Source organism: Danio rerio, chromosome 13 (assembly GCF_052040795.2).
Source record: "Danio rerio strain M-AB ecotype USA chromosome 13, GRCz13ab, whole genome shotgun sequence".
Lineage (NCBI taxonomy): Eukaryota > Metazoa > Chordata > Actinopteri > Cypriniformes > Danionidae > Danio > Danio rerio.
Window position 1 is genome coordinate 9,507,323 of NC_141033.1, and position 17,060 is coordinate 9,524,382.

General features: G+C 38.3%; 2 protein-coding genes across 5 annotated transcripts in view; both read right to left on the reverse strand.

Moving 5' to 3' along the window:
• Nucleotides 1-12,480, reverse strand: part of bbof1b (basal body orientation factor 1b) — a 182,637-nt gene extending 170,157 nt beyond the window's left edge. For 2 of the 3 annotated variants that reach the window (XR_015504879.1, XM_087277286.1), the window contains exons 1-8: nucleotides 12,382-12,480; nucleotides 11,934-12,186; nucleotides 9,593-9,658; nucleotides 7,003-7,146; nucleotides 6,841-6,921; nucleotides 6,690-6,760; nucleotides 3,322-3,466; nucleotides 507-847 (exon numbers count right to left, since the gene is read on the reverse strand). Coding sequence is in view for 2 of the 3 variants with exons in the window: in XM_087277286.1 (XP_087133412.1) it covers nucleotides 507-847; nucleotides 3,322-3,466; nucleotides 6,690-6,760; nucleotides 6,841-6,921; nucleotides 7,003-7,146; nucleotides 9,593-9,658; nucleotides 11,934-12,186; nucleotides 12,382-12,422 (1,142 nt within the window). In the remaining variant the exon portion in view is untranslated. 3 annotated transcript variants of the gene reach the window in all.
• Nucleotides 12,481-14,331: 1,851 nt separating this feature from the next.
• The window catches only part of alms1 (ALMS1 centrosome and basal body associated protein), a 38,469-nt gene continuing 35,740 nt past the window's right edge, over nucleotides 14,332-17,060 (reverse strand). For both annotated transcript variants that reach the window (NM_001442475.1, NM_001442474.1), the window contains 2 exon segments: nucleotides 14,332-14,655; nucleotides 14,758-14,857. In NM_001442475.1, coding sequence (NP_001429404.1) covers nucleotides 14,611-14,655; nucleotides 14,758-14,857 — 145 coding nt within the window. In that variant the 3' untranslated portion in view covers nucleotides 14,332-14,610.

Genomic DNA, 17,060 nt, shown 5'->3' on the forward strand with positions numbered 1-17,060 from the left:
AGGAGTAAGGGGAAGGGCTAAGGGGTCGAATAGGCATTGGGCCTAAAGCGCAACTTGACTTGACTTTTAAGGTTTAACAGAAACAAATGTTTTAAAAATGATTTTTTAAAAGAAACAAAATGCCATTACAGTACTAACTTTTTCAAATTTGCTGGCAATTATTTATGTTGTAAATAAAATCTCTTTTTTGTATTTCATGTCCTGATCACATTATTCAAACAACCGACTGACCAGTGATCCACACAAATATTGCTTAAGAGAGCCAAGAGTTCTCTGTTAAACAGCTTTTGGATAACATTTGAAAAAAAATATATATATATTCAGGAGGCCTGATAATGTCATATTTGGCATTCGCAATCATATTAGAGAATTGAGAATGCATTTGCAATCAAATAAACAGAGCTCTTGCTCATTTGATATTGATACCACATAATCTGACACAAAGCAAAATGAATGAGAGTAAATTGTGCTCCTATTATTTGAATTGTGGGTCACCAGTGTTTTACCTCTGCATTAGTATCTCCTGCTTCACGTGGTTCAGAGCCTCATGGAAGAGGATCTCCATATCGCATCGCTGCTCCACGACGCTGCGAGCTGTTCTCTTCACTCGGCTCAGCTCTCTGTCCCGTACGTTCAGCACTTTCTGCAGTTTGTCCAGCTCTACACCACCAGCTTGAGCTCTGACCACTGCACGCTGCTTGATTTCGCTCTTCTCCTTCTCAAACGCAGACACCATGTTGGCCAGGGTCTGCTCCAGTGTGGACACCTTCATCCTCAGCTCAGAAACTCTGCTTCGCTGTGCTGTGAGATTGGAGATGGTGTCTTTGGCAGACTCTAAGGTGGATTCCTGCAGGCGGGATGAAACAATGAAGATTGTGTGCTGCTTCACATACAAGCTTCTTTTTTTTAAGAGTTCTCATAGTAAGTTTACATTTACATTTAGTCATTTAGCAGATGCTTTTATCCAAAACGACTTACAAATGAGTGCAGAATAAGAATAAGTGCAGTAGGCTAGTTACAGGTGTGTAAAGTCTAAGAAGCATAGCATAAGTAATTTTTTTTTTGGAGTACAGTTAGTGGTATAGCCAGAGAGGCAATTGCAGATTAGGAAGGAAAGTGGAGACTAAATAGTTGAGTTTTTAGTCATTTCTTGAAGACAGCGAGTGACTCTGCCGTTCTGATGCAGTAAGGGAGTTCATTCCACCAACTGGGCAGATTGAATGCGAGAGTTTAGGAAAGTGATTTCTTCCTTCTTTGGGATGGAACCACAAGGCGACGTTCATTCACTGAACGCAAGTTTCTGGAGGGCACATAGATCTGCAGAAGTGAGAGCAGATAAGAAAGAGCAAAGCCAGAGGTCGCTTTGTAAGCAAACATCATAGCTTTGAATTTGATGCGTGCAGCAACTGGCAGCCAGTGCAAACGGATGAGCAGCGGAGTGACATGTGCTCTTTTAGGTTTATTAAAGACCACTCGTGCTGCTGCGTTCTGAAGCAGCTGAAGAGGCTTGATAGAGTTAGCTGGAAGCCCGGCTAGAAGAGAGTTGCAATAGTCCAGTCTGGAGAGAACAAGAGCTTGAACAAGGAGTTGAGCTGCATGCTCAGATAGGAAGGGTCGGACCTTTCTGATGTTATAGAGTGCGAATCTGCAAGATCGAGCAGTTCTAGAAGTGTGGTTAGAGAAGTTTAGTTGGTCATCAATCCTTACTCCAAGGCTTTTTACCATTTTGGATGCAGTAAATGATTGCCCCATCCATCTGGATTGAAAAGTTATGGTGTAGAGTCGGGTTGGCAGAAACTTCAAGCATTTCAAGCATGAGCTGGAACCAAGGGATCATCAGGGTAAAAAGAGAGGTATAGCTCGGTATCATCAGCATAGCAGTGGTAAAAAAAAACATGTTTCTGGATGACTGGTCCTAGAGATGTCGTGTAGATGAAGAAGAGAAGTGGCCCAAGAACAGAGCCAGGCATGTGCACACATAGGGCTCAACCTGTGCAGTGCACATGCCCTTTTTAGTCTTGGATAGAAAGTGCCCTTTAAAAAATGATCAAAAGTGCCCCCGCGCGCGACATCACCGCTCGAATAGCCGTGCACCCACTTACCCACCCATGCCAACATTACCCTGTATACTCTGTCTACATTATGATTTTATGGTTTAATTAATATTTATTTATAATTTAAAAAACCCTTTACTCACCAAGATTAGGCTACGTGTTTTTGTGGAGGAACATTATTGAATCCACTGTAAATGGCTTTAGCGCAGTCCTGCGCTCAGGATGGTACGTCCAGCAGCACTGAACATCATTTCATTGCTGCTGCTACAGGCCGAGATGCATAGTCTTGGGTAAGATTGTTAGTTCATCTACTACCAGCCAAGAACATTTATTTTCCATGACAGCAGTTTTAATGTAGCGAAAGACCTCGTCATCTTCCCTGTCAGCTTGTTGTCATCCATTGCAATGCACATACATTGTTTGTTTGGCGCTCTACTGTAATACACAGTGTATGAGTGACCGCCGGAATAGCTTGCCGGCTAGAATGACCATTCTTGTTGGACTGGTGGCTGGCCTGACCGCAGTCAAAATCCGCTCTTTTTAAATTCTCTCATCATTTGTTTTACCTTTGCAGATATGGATTTTAACGTTGTAACAAACGATTTGATTAGTTTCTCGTGCTAATCAAATGAAAAAGAAATGAAAAAGAAATGAAAGACACAATAGTGCACCTGTTGGACGTAGCACAGTGCTCATTCAGTAAAGACACAGCTAAACAGATGTGTTATCAGTATTGATCTGAATGTACCTAATGTTGGAGCACATCTGATCATTTCTGAAAGCTAACTCCAGCAGCGAGGGGCGTAGTAACTGAAGGCCGATTCACACTGCTTTGATCTTAAAGATTGCTTAAAGATCTGAGTGATCTATTAGATATAATTCAGTGAGCATATCTGTAATGTATTGAGGTGCTAGGCCATTTAATGATTTATAGACAAGTAGTAAGACTTTAGAATCTATTCTTTAACTGTATACATACATATATTAAAAAGGAAACATAAGTTTGATCCTATCGATTTCACAATAATAACCAGCCTTAAGCCTTTAACAGCAAGCATCAGTGTTTTTTTTAAGATTGAAATAGGAATAAGGGATGATGAGGCAGGGTGGTGCTGGATATGTGTGTACCTTTGAATGAAATCATGCAGGCGCGCCTGAACACTTTAATATGTCCTTGTTGACAAAGTAATAATGTCTTAAAAAATAATAATAATTTTTTTGAACATTAAATGGAAAAGATGCTAATTCTAGTGTGTTGTGTTGTCACCTTCTGCAGAGCAAGCATGTCGTTTTCTTCAGCCAGTGCTGTATTCCTCTTCCGCAGATCCTCCACCTCTTTAATGTGGTAACTCAATGCTTTCTTTAGACGCACGTTCTCCTTAAACATGGAGCGAGAAGTGTCATCCAGGTGTCTGACGGAGTCAACATGGAGGATAACAGCTCATTTACCTCATGTAAAATAAATCCCCCAAACAGTTTAAACAATTAGTGGCATAATGAGATAATAGTTTTGCATTTTTAAATTAGTTTTTATTTCAATATTATTTTTAAAGTAGCTCATTTTTTGCTCATTAGTTTTTAGTTTAGTTTATATTTGATTTTTATACATGTAGCTTCAGTTTAATGTTTGTGCAACTCTTGTGCAACTAGTAATAAAAATAATAGTTTAAACAGACACCAAACCAAAAACCAGAAATTCTACTTAAATGAATAAAATTATAAAGAGATGATAAATTTACTTCATATTAAAGACAACGTATGTAGCTAAACGCCTAATTGAATTTTGTGGCAGACAAACTTATTTATTATGTGAGTTTATTCATGTGTTCCCAACACAAATCGATTAAGCAATCAAATTTAAGTGGATTGAACATAAAACTATTAAGTTGTCCCAAAAAAACCTTAAGAACTCTGTTGGTTCAGCTCTTTTTTAAATAAGTAGTTTGAACAAGCAGCAAAACTATTTTTGTGTGTGGCTTTGTATATAATCGTGTGCTTGACTGATGTTTCTGTAAAATCACCATCTAAAGGGCATTTCTCTAAACCAGGGGTGCTCAATCCTGTTCCTGGAGATCTACCTTCCTGCAGATTTCAGTTGCTACCCATTTCAAACCCACCTGAACCAATTAATTAGTACCTGAACACCACGTGATAATTACAGGCAGGTGGGTTTGATATGGGTAGCAACTGAAATCTGCAGGAAGGTAGATCTCCAGGAACAGGATTGAGCACCCCTGCTCTAAACAGATGCAGGTCAGATTGTCCACCACAGAATGATTGCTTATTAAAGAGCCCCTATTATAGGTTTTTGAAAATGACCTTCCATGTATTGTGCAACACAGCTCTAAGTGAAGTGAATTATCCAGCTATGGTTTAAATCACAGTGTTTAAGACTATTGATTCATTTATAAAAGAGTCAACTCACAGTGCTTCAAATGAATCGTCTTGATAACGAGTCTTTATCCGTTTCGGCGTGACGTCAATAAGAAACTTAAGCCCCGCCCAACTGTTGCGTGCGCAAACCCAGGAAAATTGAACCCCCCGGCCCCGCCCACAAACACAGTAGCAAAGAAAAAGAAGAAGACAAGCACTGTAGCAGAGTCGTGTAGACGCTGTGCTCAGCTGAATATTATTGGAAGTGTGAGGGGGAAGTTAGTGTTATTTTCTCTACCCAAAGATGACCCAAAGAGTCAGTGGTTGAGGTTTATTTTTGCAAAAAAAAATATTTTTCCAGACTTGTGCTGTGTTTCCCGTCATTTATGTGACGAGAGCTTCTACAGCAGAGGTGGGCAAACTACGGCCCGAGGGCCATATGCGGCCCAATAAACACTTTCGTCCGGCTCGCAAGTTTTTTCTTAAAAAAGCTGCTTCTGAGTAACCGTACGTTCACACCGAAAGCGGCGAGAGCGTCAAAGTAGCCGGAAGTCATTCATTTTCAAAGAGAGCCGGCGGCGATAAGCAGCGAGGAGCAGCGCGGCGCGTCTTCGCCGGAGTGAGCGTCGAGGAGAGTTGAAATAAAGTCAACTTTATGGTAATGAGCTATGACGCGGTTCGGCGGCAAGCAATCAGAATGAAGACGTCCATCGCTTGATAGCAGTTCAGAGAACACAGACCTGTGAACTTTGGTTCCGATTTCCAATTATTTACTATTTTTTCCTACAGGAACATGCATTAAATAAGTTACTGGCGAGTTACTGATGTTCATTAATGTTATATATTTATCTTAAAAAAGCGGGAATCTCACGCGATGTGACAGTACAAAACAGTACTGCTGCTTCAGGATATTTCAGACATATGGACACATATTGGATAAATAGAGCAAAGCCACACGCAACTTGATCTTCCATTGTTGTATGAATTTGATAAGAAGTGCGCAACATTTTCACGCTAGAAACATGTTTTATGCAGGAATGTAACTGATATGCTGCAACGGCTCCTTTAAATATGAGATCAATGTAGCAAGTTTTGACGCTCTCGCCGCAGGAGCTGAAGACAGAGAGCGTTGTCGCCAGGGCGGCCAGAGCGACCTTGGACGCTCTCGCCGCTTTCGGTGTGAACGTACGGTAACGGTTTGATTCAGAATTAGTAAATTAACGATGCAATTACAAGTGAACACCATGTGAGGGCAGTGTTGCACGCAGTACAGTTAGCACAACCAATAGAATTAGAACACACTCTCGGATATTAAAATGCACTTGACTGTAAATGACTGAAAATGAGTCAGGCTGATCACACTGAACGCGCTTTATTAAGAGGCGCCTCTTTTGAATGGTTTACCAACAGCCGCGAGGGTTTTGCGCGCTGCTTATGCGTCCTGCCTGCCTCGCGTTTTAACCGCCTGCTGCCCTTGCGTTTTTGCCGTAGCAGACTCCATACTTTGACACCCTTGCAAAGAGAGGGGACCAGGCTCATTGTTCACATTAACTCCCTTTAGTTTCATTTCTAAATGTCCAAATCACACAAAATCCGCAGAAACTCACATTATGTCCAAGCCCCTCCCCCAGAGCATTGTCAGTCTATAGCGATCGATGATTGGCTCCTGTACTAATAGGCAGGGCTTTATTCACCATATTGACAGTTTTTCCCATTAAAAAAGATACGAATGACATGTCTTTTGTATTCTATAATCTTTGGTTTTACACAGCAGATGCCCTTCCAGCTGCAACCCAACACTGGGAAACACCCATATACTCCTGCATTCACACACATACACTATGGACAATTTAGCTTATTCAATTCACCTATAGTGAATTGTATAAGAACCTATCGCCCTAACAGCAAGAAGGTCACTGGTTCGAGCCTTGGCTGGGTCAGTTGGCATTTCCGTGTGGAGTTTGCATGTTCTCCCTTATGTTTGTGTGGGTTTCCCCCGGGTGCTCCAGTTTCCCTCACAAGTTCAAAGACATGCAGAACAGGTAAACTGAGTAGGTTAAATTGTCCATAGTTTATGTGTGTTAATGAGAGTGTATGGGTGTTTCCCAGTGATGGGTTGCAGCTGGAAGGGCATCAGCTACATAAAACATATGCTGGATAAGTTGGCGGTTCATTCTGCTGTGTGATCCCTGATTAATAAAGGAATTAAGCCGAAAAGAAAACGAATGAAGGAATGAAAAACAGCCTTGAAAAGATGCTTACATGATGGCTTCATTGTGAGCTCTTTCTGCAAGCACAGCGATCCTTTGCTCAGATTCTTTCTCCAGGTGAACCTTATGAAAAAACAGAAAAGGAAAAACTGAGCGAATGAGGACGATTTTGTTGAAAGGCAATTTACTTTTAGCATCTTTACCTTATTATTTAGGAACTTTTGCTCCATTCTTGCAAGTGTTTTCTTGTGTTCTAGATCTGCATTCTCCACAGCATCTTTCAGCTGTACAGTGGGGATAAACACAGTGTTTTATTGTGATATTTGTGCATGATGTGTGCAAGAAATCAGCAGGATGAACTGTACATTTCTGAGTTCTTGCTCCATTTGAGGCTTCTTTTTAAGGAAGTCATTGATGATCTTCAGCTCATCCTGAATCACGTTGAACTCACTGCATCTCTTCTCGAATTTCTCCTCCAGCTCGTTGATCTTTAGCGTGTATTTTATGACCTGTAAGTTTAATCAGTAGTGTTACAAAAATGTTTGTCAAATTAAAGCTAAATATGTATAAAAATGGCTGATATCAACATCTGCCATGTTTATTTTGCAGGCGCATATAGCTAGTCTTAAATTGAACAATAGGGTATATGCTGAGTTACTGTTCCCATACTGATAAACTTCTGGTGACCTGTTATTGTGAGTTTTTTTTCCATTTTATATGGTTTCTTTTACAGTATTGATGTTGTAATGTCATTAAAATATAAACAGTTAAATAGACTTTGGCATTCATTTAGTTGCTCGAGCGTAAAACAAGACAAAAAGCCGTTACTCGAACGCGCCCATCAGGATCGGCAGGCTAGCGTAGAAGCTCCATTGAATATACTGGGGTAAAATAAATGCTCTTATTATAAAGACATGGCGTGGAAAAATGTAACTTAATGCAGTGCTTCTTGTACAATCTGAGACCCACTTTATATCGGATATCACTTAGCCAGTGCAGATTGACGATTTTTAAAGAAAACAGACCTGAAATGCGCCGATTTAGCAATGGCATACAGTTCACCAGAAGCACTTAACCCAGGCATATACACCATTAATTCATGTTAATCCACAGAAGTTTAAAGCACAGTTTGTTTTGGTCATCATTCATTAAAATAGAACCATTTGCTCCCGCTCTGTAATGGCACTCATTAATCTGTCTTGAGAAAGCAAACATACTGTAAAACTACATAAACTTAAGTCAACTTAATTCTTTCGTCTTCTTCTACAACTACTTTAAGAAAGCATCTCCTCCTAGACTGTTTATACTACAACCAGCAAACTAACTCCAAACATCCAAACTAAACTGAATTAAGTTCTTTATCTTTTCTGATCCGACTTTCAGTTTTCCGAAAACTGACCTGGAAAACTCGGAAAAGTCCCATTGACTTAAACATTGGACCAAACTTTGTGACCTCAAAACTTTGCGCCAGACTGTCATACAGACTTGGGTTGGGCTTATTTAACTCAGACTAATGATCTGCCAATCACTGATGACCTTTCAACTTACTAGCCACACCCTAGCAACCACTTACGGCACCCTAGCAACTGTCCCATAGACTTCCATTATAAAAAAAACTGCCGTTGACTTTAGATTGCACAAACTAATGACATACTAATTTATTCTAGTGATATACTAACAATAGACTAACCTATACTAAAAACATACTAACAAACATACTAATCATACTAGCAACATGCTAATTTATACTAGAAACCTGCTAGCAACATGCTAGTTTCATAAGTTTTAGAACTAAGCTAATTTATGTTAGCAACTGCCTAGCAACTACTTAGGACACCCTAGCAACCACCTAGCAACTGCCAAGCAACATCATAACAACACCTTAGCAACCACCTACCAACAACTCAGAACACTCTAGCAACGACCAAGAACACCTTAGCAACCACCTAGCAATACCATAGCAACCACCCAGCAATGTCTTTGCAATGACTTAAACATCTTAGAAACCATCTAGCAACCACCTAGCAATGCACTCAGAACACTTTATCAACTGCCTAGCAACATCTTAGTAACTACCTAGAACACCAATGCCTTATCAACCAATTAGAACTGCCTGGCAATGCCTTAGCAACTGCCTAGCAACCACTCAGAACACCCTAGCAACTGCCTAGCAACACTTTAGCAATGACATAGAACACTCGAGCAACTACCAAACAACACCTTAGCAACCACCTGGGTCACCCTAGCAATGCCTTAACAACCACTCAGAACAACCAAGCAACTGAGTAGCAACACCCTAGCAACCACCTAGCAACAATTTAGCAATTACTCAGAACAACCTAGCAACCGCCTAGCAACGCCTTAGCAACCACTTAGAACCCCCTATCAACCATCTCGCAAGAAACATGCCAATCCATACTAGAAACATGCAACATATGTGTATCTGTGCCAACTGTTTCAAACTTCTTAAAATACTGTAATTATTTAAACTTTAAATTTACTTAAAACTTTTAGGCTAGGCTTTCTCAGGCCACCATAAAGTTTGCCTATGAACTTCACTTTTCTAGTTCTCTGATGATGTTAGTTTGATGGCTGGGCAAAACATACATAGCCACACCTCTTAAACAATTAGTTTGCTGCAAGCGCAGGATGAGAGGAGAAGATCAAAAATAAAACCCCGGCCCTAACTCAATATTCTGCTTCAGTTGAAAATGCGTAATCATACTAAAAATAATATCTGCAGCAACTTTCAGTTCAGCTCGACTTTAAAAAGCCCATAAAACTGAAAATATCATCCGAAGCTGAAAACAAAACACACACAGACAAATGATTTTAATGTTCATAATTTCTTCAGTTTCATTATTTGTGTATTTTTGTGATACACTCTTTATTGCTATACACATTTGTAAATGGGATACTATGATACCTAATTATGAGAGCAAATTGTATTCTTACCAAATTCTCTTTTTCCTGAGAGGCCCTTGCTTTCACAAGATGTATTTGTTGTTCCAGTGCAGTAATCTGAGAAGACAAGAGGAAAGGGTTAAAGTCCTACTAATGTTGTTTCAAACCCATAAGACTTTCAATCTGTCATGCTGCACTATACTCTCAAGCATGTAGTGTATGAATTTAGTGTCTCTGATTCTGTTTTACTAACTGGCATGATAGCTTATGTGGAAGAATTTTGCTGGCACAATTCAAAATAATAATAATAATAATAAATAATAATAATTTTCTCTTAGTGTCCAATAGCTCCTCCCTATGGAAGCCCGTTCCAGCCACTGAACTTAAAAAAAAATCAGAAAAAAGTCAGAATTGCGAGTGATTAAGTCAGAATTCTGGGTTATGAAGTGAGAATTGCAAGGTTTTAAGTCAGAATTGCGAGTTATAAAGTCAGAATTGCGCGGTTTTACGTCTGAATTGTGAGTTATAAAGTCAGAATTGCAGGTTATTAAGTCAGAACTCTGAGTTATAAAGTCAGAATTGCAAGTTATTAAGTCAGAATTGTGAGTTATTAAGTCTGAATTTTTAGTTGTAAAGTCAGAACTGCGAGTTATTAAGTCAGAATTCTGAGTTATAAAGTCAGAATTGCAAGTTATTAAGTCAGAATTCTGAGTTATTAAGTCTGAATTGCAAGTTATTAAGTCAGAATTGTGAGTTATTAAGTCTGAATTTTGAGTTGTAAAGTCAGAACTGTGAGTTATTAAGTCAGAATTGTGAGTTATTAAGTCTGAATTCTGAGTTGTAAAGTCAGAACTGCGAGTTATTAAGTCAGAATCCTGAGTTATTAAGTCTAAATTCTGAGTTATAAAGTCAGAATTGCAGGTTATTAAATCAGAATTCTGAGTTATTAAGTCTGAATTGCAAGGTATTAAGTTAGAATTGCGAGTTATAAAGTCAGAATTCTTCTTTCATATAAACTCCATCAGAGTTTCTTTTAACAAACAAGGCCTACCAATATTGGAGCCCCCTAATAAACAAATCAATTAATAATGATTTGTACTAGCTGTTAGTGTCTTAAATAATCAAGAAATCAGATATTACATAGATTTTAATAAATATTCTCTATGCAGGTAGATAATGGAGGGCCAACTCAAGGTGCAACAGCAGAGGGGAGTGGCTTTGTTGATACTGGCTTTAAGAAAGTTTAAGAAAACCACTTTTTCTAAAACTGGTTTGTTTTTTGAACAGTTTGTTTTTTCTTTTTTGTTTTATTGGTTGGACATGTTATACAATGAGCACTAGAATGTAAGAAAATGCAGTGCTTTAAACTTTCTTTTTTACATTGTTACTTTAAAATAAAATATTGTAAATGGTTATACAGAATGGTTTTCGGTCTGTCATATTCTTACTGTACATTTTGGAAACAAAAAGAAAACAAACAATGTTATTAACAAACGTGTATAGTATTTATATAATATTGTCCTGACTCTAAAGAAGGCTTTCTGGTAACTAGAACAAAATACCTGCTAAAAATGTTAGAGTATAATATTTCAACAATGTTACCATTAAACGGGATTAGCATTTTTTTTTAAGAACATTTACCTGTCTTTTAAGAGAAGATTTTGGGAAGAAAAATAAAACAATACCTTGAAATGCTATAATAATGTTAGAGCATAATGTTTCAACAATGTTACCACTAAACGGGATTAGAATGTTTACCTATCTTTCAAAAGAACATTCTATGAACTAAACTGAATAAGGTTCTGACAAGGTTACTACCAAATGTGGTAACAATGTTTTAGAGAATGTTTCCTTATCTTTTAAGAGAATGTTCTGGGAAGTGAAATAAAAAAATACGTTGAAACGTTATAATAATGTTAGAGTGTAATGTTGCAGCAATGTTACTTTGAAACGTATTTAGTTAATGTTTTCCTACTATCAAAGTGAACATTCTAGGAACCTAAAGACAACCACCCACTAATAATGTTATAAGAATGTTAGAATATAATGTTCCTAAATTGTTACCAGCGAATGTGGTTAAGAATGTTTCTAGAAAAATCCTCTTTAAAGACAATGTTCTGGGGAAAAAAAACTACCCACTGAAAACAGTAATGCAACTGCTTAATATTCTCAGAATATATAGAGAACTAAAATTTTTTAGCACTTTTCGAGGTTTGACGTACCTCTCATTCTGAAACACAAAGTTTCCATTATTTCAATGTTTTTATACTCAGAAGTTTGATATAAACTTCTTTTAGAAATGGTGCATAGGATTTTTTGTTGCTGTTTTAGAATATGACATGTAACACTAAGCTTTTTTTCAGATTTACAAAATAATAAGCTTAATAAAAACCTTCTCTTCGTTTAGCATGTCTTTGTCCCTCAGCACAGCTATGATTTCGATGCTGCTCTTTTCAGTGTTGTGTTGTTGGTCGTTGAGTTGTTTGTTGGTTTTGTTCAGTCGTCGTGCAGCTTCACAGTACTCAACGCGCGCGCTCTCCGTCATGTCACAGCGCGCCTCCCACAGTGCCGCGTTCGCCTTCGCCTTTTCCAGATCAGACTCCTTATCCCGCTTCGACTCCTGCTTTCCATCCTTCTTTCCTTTGCTAGATTAAAAGAGGATGAAAGGCAAATGACTGCACAATGTGTTTGAGTTGTTTCAGGCTGCAGGGTTTAATTTTACAAGATTATCAAGTAAAACTATGCAGATAACTTTTCAGTGTTCATAAAAGGTGAATTCGCGTTTTTTTACAACAAAACTATAGAATGAACAGGAAGAACAATATTTGTTTTGTACTCACCCTTTTCCTTTCTTTCCCTTCTTTCCTTTTTTAATAGGCATTTCTCCCTGTGCTCAGTTTGCTCCGTTCGTTCGTGCAGGTCAGGATGAGTTTATTTATAACTGTTGCCTTAGAGACCGTTACCTCACACGTCACATCCTACTAAGTTTATGTCTTTCCATGAACTCACAATTTTTGAAAATAAAATAAATTACAGACGACATCATAGAAACTCATCCATTATCTTTTAATCATTTTAGTGTATCTTTTGTTACTCTGACCGCAGGCTATGGGGGTGCAAGAATACTGGACGTCTCTGAAAATGGTTAAATAAAATAATAATAAATATAAATAAAATGAAATCAAATGGTTTTAACAAATATTTTAATGCATATTATCCAAATAAGGGGCGACGCTGTGGCGCTTTAGTGCTGTTGCCTCACAGCAAGTAGGTTGCTGATTCGAGCCTCGGCTGGGTCAGTTGGCGTTTCTGTGTGGAGTTTGCATGTTCTCCTCGCGTTCGCGTGGGTTTCCTCCAGGTGCTCTGGTTTCCCCCACTAGTCCAAAGACATGTGGTACAGGTGAATTGGGTAGGCTAAAATGTCCATTGTGTATGAGTGTGAATGAGAGTGTATGGGTGTTTCCCAGTGATGGGTTGCAGCTGGAAGGGCATCTGCTGTGTAAAAAATGTGCTGGAAAAGTTGGGGGTTCATTCCGCAGTGGCAAGCCCAGACTAATAAAGGGACTAAGCCGAAAAGAAAATGAATGAATGAACATCCAAATAAGACATATATAACACAGTATAAAAGGAGACAATTCTGATTTAGCCTGATCTCGCGAGAAAAAGTACGTATTTTACGATGTGGCAGTTTAGTGGCTAATTCAGTCGAAAGAAATTGTACTATTTTAAAAAGGAGGCGTGGCACCTAACCCCACCCATAAACCCAACCGTCATTGGGGGATGAGCAAATCGTACTAAAATGTATGAATAAGATTGTACAAATTTGTACGAATTAGCCACTAAATAAAAAAGTTACGAATTGCCGTGAGTTTGTCTAGGTAATTCTAATCACTGTCATTTTAAAAAGTACAAAGAGAAATCTTCCGGAAAGAGAAGTTGTAACATTATCGGTAATTTGCTGGAACACTACGCGGTTTAACGCAAAAGGAATCGCTTCATAATACGCTGACGTGAGACTTTACTTTAGCCAATAAGAACATGCAGACGCATTTATGTACGCAGTTTATGAAAGTAAACGTCTTTGAATATCTTTGACACATTTAGCTGCAAGATGGAAGTCAGATAACATTTCTATGTTCCTTCTTAATGCCAACTGTAAAATTATCGATAAAACGCTTATGAAAAGCCACTGTTTACATTCAAGCTCTGAAGCGTGTGCACGTGAAGCAGCCGGTGAGCAGCAGCACACACATATTATGTACATCTCGACATGCGAAAGTGTTCCTCCATTTGTTTTCATTGAAGTGGTTCACAATATTTATCCATCCACAAAATTTGTGATGTAGTCAAATGTTTACAAATGCAAAGCCAGCCGTTTAGAGGTTATTTCTGGTTAATGATGTCAGAATTTACCGTTATTTTGGAATGGATGTGTGAACGGTCTTTTCCGTAAAAATTCTGTAACTTCCATGCCTGTGTAAACAGCGCTTTTTTTAAATTTATTGGTTAAGTCGTTACAGAAATTTTCCGGATATTCACCGGTATCAGTGTGTTAAAGGTGCTAATAACTCAACAATATGGTTCTTTGTCTGCTATAACTCCACTCAAATTTCCTGAGGCATGAACTGAAGCTGACATGGTAGATACTGCAAAGTGACTATTGCGTATGATTACATTGCGATGTCGATGCTGAAACAATATATTGTGCAGCCCTAATATATATATATATATATATATATATATATATATATATATATATATATATATATAAGACGCACAAACAAAAGCTCTTACAAATCTCTGCTCATTTATTTGCTTTGTAAAAAAAGTATTATAACAACAAAACAGACATTATAAAATCCGACTTGCGTTTATATAAAATCCAAATAAAACTGCAACTTCATAAATAATACACATTCACAACTATATTCCGTCTAAAATAAGAAAGAGCACGTATATAACGTCACACATTCATTATAAAACATGACCTCATATAAAACAGCTGAAGGACCAGACACATTAAAAAATACTAAGGCTTTCTGTAATTTCGAGTAGATTATTAGTTGAGATCACTGCCAGGGTGCTCGCCTTCCCAACACACGATTGGTGACTTTCTGTAAAAACAAGGATGCATTAGAAATATGAATCAAATTGCTGATGTATTCCTGAAATGATTGAGTCAAAATTGATTGAAATGAGTCTAACTCTCTGTATACCTTGTTAAAGAGCTGAGCAGTGAGGCGGTATGAGCGATACTCTGCCCGTCTCTTTTCCTCTTCTCTTCTCTTCTGGACCTCAGGAAGTTTAGCGTATTTCCTGGAGGAAAACACAATCACTTGGCTATTGAAATAAATAAAGAAAAACTTTAATATTCATATAAAATAGTTGAGGGCGACACAGCGGCGCAGTAGGTAGTGCTGTCCCCTAACAGCAAGAAGGTCGCTGGATCAAGCCTCGGCTGGGTCAGTTGGTGTTTCTGTGTGGAGTTAGCATTTTCTCCCTGTGTTCGCGTGGGTTTCCTTCAGGTGCTCCGGTTTCCCCCACAAGTCCAAAGACATGCGGTACTGGTGAATTGGGTAGGCTAAACTGTCCGTAGTGTACGAGTGTGAATGAGTGAGTACGGTTGTTTCCCAGAGATGGGTTGTAGCTGAAAGGGCAACCGCTGCGTAAAAACGTGCTGGATAAGTTGGCGGTTCATTCCGCTGTAGCGACCCCGGATTAATAAAGGGACTAAGCCGATAAGAAACGGAATGAATAAAATAGTTGAATCGGCAGCAGACCACACTCCTCTGACTGAGTCTTAATTGAATCAAATCAGATATTAAAAATAAGAGAAACCTTTAAATAAAAACACACTCAAACACATTTGTTTAAATGGTTTAGGGCAGGGGTCACCAACCTTTTGGTAACTGAGAGCTACTTCTTGGGTATCGTTTAATGTGAAGGGCTACCAGTTTGATACCCTTCCTAATAACAAATTTGCTCAATTTACTTTTAATTATATGTTTTTATTAATAATTAATGATATTCATCTATGTGAAGACACTGATCAAGTTAATGATTTCTCACAATAGTTGTCAACATTGATTGGAAACAGATAAATATCAATATGCAACACTTCATTTGTCTGAAATTGTTTTTTTTTTAAATTTTTTAAATATATAACTTAATGTGATTTTCAATTTTACACTAATGGAAGTGTGATATAAAAAGAATTGCTACAAAAAATATTAGATGCAGTTTACTGGTATGTGGTGCTATGGTAAGCAAATTTTATAACAGGCCCATGGGCAACTCATGTGATCCTCGCGGGCCCCACGTTGGTGACCCCTGGTTTAGGGGGACTTTCCATAGCCAATTTTGCTTTTGCTATAAAAACAGCCTATCCCCTAACCCAGGGCTATTCAATTAGTTTGTCATTGGTGGCCAGTTCATGAAAAGCATCCCAAACGAAGGGCCGGAGAGATACGACTTGCAATATGAGTGAGGACACAACAGCATATAAGAGGCCATATGCTGTATTTCTACTCCTTAAGACACCCTTGTTGGCTTTTTCTACATTAAAATGTTAATATATTGTATTTTGAAACTACATAACTTCACTGCATTGTACAATACGCTTTTAAATTTTTTTTTGCCGAAGTAGGCTTCTTCAACATTCAGACACATTCGTACGTTTTAAACTGCTAAACTATTATGGATGCAACAATTATAGATGTTGGTTGCATGAATATAGTCTGAAGAATAATCACGGTTATCACGACTAATGTAAATTTAAGCTTTATATTAGGTAATTATTTTAGATGAACTATTGTTATCATCTGCGTTCATACATACATAATAATTTTAATAATAATTTGTCTAACGTATCTTTTGTTTACATTGCACTGAAAGCCACGCAAAACTCTCACCGCTACAGCGCGAGATGTTTTCTACTGCAATCGGAGGAAAAGCCGCAAGCACGTTGCTCTGCTTGCACGTGCATATTGGCATATATTCTTACATTAGAAAGAGCAAACTTGCTTGCGACGACTCGACGCTATAGTTAATCCAGCGTGCGTGTGTAGGTCTATTAGCCTCGGTATAAGCTTGGAACTTTAAACTAGCGCACAGTTGGAAACTTTGTTTAATAGGAGCAGTTTCTTTCTGTGCAACAGAAACGCGGCGAAGACAAGCGTTTACGATTAATTAACCGTTACGAATTAAAGTGTAGTTAAAAGTAAAATCGGCTAATTATTGCAACCCTAACGTCCCATTCACACAGGGCGTCAGCGTCAACGCTTCACATTCACTTTGAATGGGTGCCGTCAGGCATTGCCAAACTGCATTGTGGATCCATCGGCGCTGCTTAAGGTTAAAGTCTAGATCGGATACGCGGCCGGACGGAAGTGCGATATGTACATTAAATTAAAGTAACATTTTTTATGACACTACATAACAATAATTAATATTTTTACAGCACTATGACGGTTGGATTTAGAATTGGGGTGGGGGTAGGCGTTAAAAAAAACTATTTATT